Source organism: Aplidium turbinatum, chromosome 6, assembly GCF_918807975.1.
Source record: "Aplidium turbinatum chromosome 6, kaAplTurb1.1, whole genome shotgun sequence".
NCBI lineage: Eukaryota > Metazoa > Chordata > Ascidiacea > Aplousobranchia > Polyclinidae > Aplidium > Aplidium turbinatum.
The window spans coordinates 23,163,978-23,169,876 of record NC_137477.1 but is presented as its reverse complement, the minus strand read 5'-3'; the positions used below and the strand labels follow the sequence as shown (position 1 = coordinate 23,169,876).

Sequence of the window (5,899 nt, the reverse complement as noted above, 5' to 3'; positions counted from 1 at the left end):
AGCTGGTTGGCTTAGGGGTTAAGGTTAGGGCTAGAAAGTAGTCATTTCATTGACGCGTGTTCGATTCTCACCTCTGCTATTGCTCTTTTTCTTCTGTAATTTCCAAATAAAGTTCAAAACTAGCATTAACTCTCTGGATGAGTGCTATAAGGGTCACAATTGGACGGTAGCCTCTTATAACACGTTCTGATTGGTTGGCGGTTGCATTGTAGTCAATTTCAGTGGCAGAATTTCGACTTGTTAAAGTGGCTACCGATGTTCACAGGCAAGGATCATGCCAGCGCTTGGTTTTTCCACCTAGATCTAGGTTTTTTTGACCACATTTGGGTTTTAAGTTGTTTTTTTTCAAATTTGGGTAAATCTAGGTTTTTTGGTTTGTAGATTTTCTTTGATTTAAAAAGTTGCTCCTGCAGCTCAACATAAAATTCCCAAACTAGCATAAACATGATGGCTTTCTCGAGAACAGGTCATCAGCAGCATATTAGAGCAGTGGGAAGCGCTGGTTTTGTATTTTCAGTCTCAATGTAAGACTGACAAGGTTGATGGTACAAAACGGATTTATGATGCACTTGTTAATCGTGGAACAAAGCATATGATCGTTTTTTTGCAATTTGTTCTTGAGAAGGTAAATAATGTCGACCTGGAATGCCATTGTGAGCATTTTCGTCTGCACAAGTTGTATTTTATGGTTTCTAAAGAATATAGATATATGTTGAGTCTCTTCATCAGATAAGATTACATCATGCACAGAAAATTAGGAGAAATAGATCCAAGCAATGCTGAAAATCGTAGGAACATGTCAGATGTGCAGTATGCACTTTGGTGGATGAACAATGTTCCTGTTGGAACAGGAACCCCATTTGTTTTTGTATATAGTTATATGCCATAATAACTACCAACATAAGCATGTGTATTTGTATAGCCTTATTACATATACGTGTTACTATTTGCAGCTTTCTGAGGCTTCTGTGTAATGATATAAAGTGGTGTTAAAAGCACATGCAGGTACTTTTTACCGCTTTACTACGGTACATCTTTTCTGGACCTAGGTTTTTTTTACCTTATCTGGGTTTTTTTAAACACACAATCTAGGTTTATTAGAAATTTTTCGCTGGCATCCCTGTTCACAGGAACCAGGATATGAATATGATCCAGCAGGATCTTTGAAACTTGGCAGGATTTCGATTTTTGCAGAAAAGCAAGATCAGGACAGGATTTAAAAGTTTTTGCAGCAGATCAAAGATGAAAAACGCCGTATTAACTTATTGATGAACTTCCCTGATTTTATTCTTTACATAAAGCCTATGCATGATATGAAGTGAGCTACATCTATGGTTTAGGTGTGCAATGTGTACCTGCGTTCAAAATGGCATTGGAATGGATTGTAAATCACATTGACATGTCATTTACAATTCAGTCACATTTTATTTTACAAAGGATTACGAACTTTGTATTAGGGTTGCCAGAAAGCAGACAGGATCAATCAATGGTTCATATGTCCGAAAGGATAGGTTCTGTCACATAAAAATACATATTTTATACTTAACTACACCACATGTGGTAATGGAAAACCGGCGAAGAATGTAGCTTTTAAACAAGGAAAATACGAAATTCAATTTTCAAATTTTTTTTGTTTGTATCTACAAATGTTTGTAACACAAGGAGTGACTGTATTACAGAACTATGGTACTGTATAGTGTATATATTATATACTTTGGCATTGTACTTCATGTTTGAGTAATGAAAAAGCTATAGCCTAAAAGGCTATGGTTCCTAATTTGGTAACAATAGCCTCTGCCTTGCTTTTACTTACTATGAAATCATAGGTTGATCTGACAAATTGGAGGTTGGCATATTAGAACATATTATAAGTAAACTCCTGATGATATTTCAAGGTGTGAGGTTTGTTGCAAACTTTGCTGGGTCGATTTAATGGCTGAAGCTTTTCAGGATTAATTGATACTGATTGCAGCAACTATTCCTATATAATAATTAAGCAATTACTTGTTTTGCAGAATGTAAAATAATTTGTACATAAACAAGCCATTTCGGCTTATCAATATGAACTGGGTTGATCAAGTTTATTCCTTGATTGATCATAGATCAATTATTGAAACTAGTTTAGTTGCTTTAGGTTCTTCAATTACTGCGTTATTGTGCTACTTGTACAAAGAAAAAGACAGACAAGCTAAAAAAATTGAAGGTGCACTTGTTTTGGATATAAATAGTGACTTAGCATCGATTGTACAAAGCGCGCCTTATTCTACTTTGCCCTATGTTGCAATAAATGGAAAAGTTTCTACATTAGAAGATCCTTTGTCTTGTTTTTGTGATAGAGCCATCAAAGGAGTGTTTTGGAAAAAGACTACAAAAGAACACAAAGATATTTGGCAAAAGTATAGCCAAACATGGGACAGCACAGAACGAGAAATTTCTTCTGTGTCAGACAGTATTCCTTTCATTTTGTCTGGAGAAAACTTCATTGGTAACAGAAGTCCATTTGTAAAAGTAGTGGATCCCTATGCATCTTCTTGGATTCACGATTCTATTGAACCTGTTCATGAAACCTTTACTCATTCATCATCAACTGTGTCTGAAAATATATTTGGATTCATCAGTGGTGATCGCTTGAAAGGTTTCACAGATACAGAATACATGCTACGATTAGGTACAAACTTGTGTGCCATCGGAGAATTGGTATATAAAGATAATGTCATAAAAATACAAGCTCCTCCTACTGGAGTTAAGGACTACATTATTAGTAAGCAAACACAAAAAGAAATTGTATCCCAAGTTCGTGGAAATGCAACAGTACTGAAAGTTATGGCTTTGTTGCTTGGAGCTGGCACGGTCACAGCTGTGTACTTTATAGGAAAGAGATTGTGGAAACGATTTAAAGAACTGCAAGAAAGTCGAAGAACTCAAGAAGAATTTCAAGAAATCAGGCGTCAGCGAACTGCAATTATAGGTCGTTTAAATCGTGAGAACACTGAAAGTAATGAAATCAACAGGTGCAGTGTTTGCCTTACTAATCCAAGGGAATGTGTTTTACTTGATTGCGGACATATCTGTATTTGTGTGGACTGTTTAGAAATGCTTCCCTCTCCGAAAGAATGTCCTGTGTGCCGTTCTAGAATAATTCGAACTGTTCCTCTTTTTAATGTTTGATTTTCTTCGTTAATTTGCTTTTAATTACTCTCTATAAATGTAGATTGCATGAAACACGTAGCCTACAGGTAAGTGTGTAACATTTTTTTCAAAGAACACATTCTGTTGTAAATGGTAGAAAATATTGCGTTCAAAAACGAAAATTGATTTTTCAATACTAATATAATGTTTTTTTTGTTGAACGCAGTATTATCTGGCTACGTGTTTCACTCAACTTATGCTTCAGCAATATAATGTTTTAATTAAGGTATGGTGTTCTTTACTTCTTGTACGTCCATAAGCCCTTATTTGGTATGAATATTATACTTGCAGATTGTTTGATTCTACCTACTGATTCTGAAATCTATTTGAAAATTTGATTGTGGCTTATTGAATGCTATATTTATGTCGTTTAATGATGAGAATAGTTCACTAGCGCTTTTGTGCTATTCCATTCTTTATCTTAGCTCGGCTTATTTTCCTTAATTAGGTGAAACAATGGCTTTTTAAATATCTCATTCAAATACAAACCTGTTTATATTATGTTCACCACTTTGTAATAGCCTATGTACTTGTTCTCATATCCATTTTTATCAATGTGATAGTGTTGATGGTTCTAGGACAATTGCCTCCCGGACAACTGGCCCCCGGACAATTGCCCTCCGGATAATTGCCCCCCGGACAATTCCATCAAAAAGTGCAGTAAAGTTTTTTCTTAATTAGCGCTAAACATATCCATCAGTAAATTATGAGCGATTCCTCTTAAAAAGTCAAGTATATATATACATTGCGATTTTCCTAGTCTTCTACAATAGTTGCAATGCGAGCTGAACAGCCTTGATAGCGTTTTTTGGGCGGTGGTGCAGGAAATATTGCCACCATTTGGTTAATTGTTACCGTTGCTAAAGCCTACTTGCTTTTTAATGCGTCAACTTCCAAACGTTTGGATGACATACACTTAATGTTAGCTTGAAGGTGGATATGCCATCTTTCCAACGAATTGTTTGTGCGGGGAAGATCTTCCTTTACAGTCTGCACGATCATGCATGCTCCACAATCCACATGCTGATCGGAAAACGGGGTGATTGATCGTCTAATGATGCGTAGCCTTCTTCCGATGAAGACATCTTCAAAGTAATCTACGGTCGAGTCAGCTTCTGCTGGCATGGTATCCTGAAGTGTTTCAAACGCACTAACTACGTCATTTGGTGGAATGAAAGCCATAACTGGAAGCATACGAATTTTCAGAGCAAAGTCAGCATGTGCCCGATATTGGCCTTGCAATCCTTCTGCCTGCCTTTCCTTTGTTCGGTGCAACGAGTAACGATGTTGCCACCAAACATCTTCGCGCTATGAATAAACTTCATAGTCATGCTTAAGTTTTATTATTCTCTCGGTACTCATTATCCGGGGGGCAATTGTCCGGATACCAGTGTTGACAAATGCTCATGATGGCGTTGAAAATTTTCTGTATAACTAGGCTCACCATATTTTGTGACTTCAAAGCGGGGCGCCTCCAAAGACCAAGACCCCTACGCTGTGATTTTTTAGCTTTACATTTTCCAATATTATTACATAGGCCTACATGTAAAGCCATCCTGGCTGTCTTCATTGACTCGAGAGTTTATGCGCATATTCTCTGGGTCTAAATATCGGTTTCAGTTTGAAAAATAGAAAGGAATTGACGTTAATGATACCAAATAATTCGAATTTAGTTTTTTTTGTACAGCAAAAGGAAGAAAGAATAATAAAATAATCTGCCGTGTTTATGTCGATAAGTAACGCCCAATTGCACTGAGTTTACTCAGCACTGTGTACTAGCATTTGCAAATTTACTTATTCACTCAATCATACTTTTCTCTAGATAACACCTAGGGTTGTAAATGGGTGGAAAGTTTCCGGGAATTTTGGAAACTTTCCTGGAATTTTGAAGGACCCGGGAATATTGGGAATTTTCATTTGGCATTTATTATGTTTAAAACGTTTGTTAAATATTTCATCAATTAGAAAAAATATCAAAAACCTATCTTAAGCGTTTCTTATTTTCTTTAATTATTATAAACACTAATTTGGTGTTAATTAAGAATGAGGCTTATGCATACTTTTTTAATATTTAAAAAAAATACTGATCACATGTGGGAACACTCACACCAAGGTCTGCAATAGGCTCTCAAATGAAAGGGTGGAAAAACTAATACAGTAGAATTCGCCTATAACGGCACCTCTAGGGGATTGCAAAAAGTGACGTTATAGCCGAATTGACGTTATAGACGAACTACCGCAAACTATTCCAAAACTGTCTTTTGATTAAAGAAAGAGGTGTATAATCCAGCCAGATTTACTGTGTACCACCAAACTGACAAAAGTCACGCAGAAAATACAGTAAAGAAATTGTTTAAAAAAAATAACCTACAGTACAGCGAAAGGTACAGGAAATTTGCGCAATACAGCTCGTTTCATACAGTAGTAGAGAAGTTCATTGTTTATTAGCAAAAAAGGCATTGATCTTCATCTGTTTCGGTTTTGACACGGATTTCTCTACCACATAGCGTTCAGCTTTTGCTAAATAATGTAGGATTTGCTCGCTATCGTCGTGACTTCGGAAGTATCGGTCTAGTTGTCTGATTGACTTCTTAATTAGTTTATACAGTAGGCTACTGCACGTACAACTGTTGCTTTGAGTTGTAGGTCAGCTGTAGAGCTGTTTTTTACACGTGATAGTTTTTCACGCGGGAAAAAAGTTAATTCCGTT

General features: G+C 36.3%; 1 protein-coding gene across 1 annotated transcript; it reads left to right on the top strand.

Moving 5' to 3' along the window:
* Nucleotides 1-2,019: 2,019 nt before the first annotated feature.
* On the top strand, nt 2,020-5,297 carry LOC145772069 (mitochondrial ubiquitin ligase activator of nfkb 1-like). Its single transcript, XM_082583883.1, has one exon. It carries the CDS (start codon nt 2,062-2,064, stop codon nt 3,166-3,168), a length of 1,107 nt encoding a protein of 368 aa, XP_082440009.1. The 5' UTR covers nt 2,020-2,061; the 3' UTR covers nt 3,169-5,297.
* The last annotated feature ends 602 nt before the right edge of the window (nt 5,298-5,899 follow it).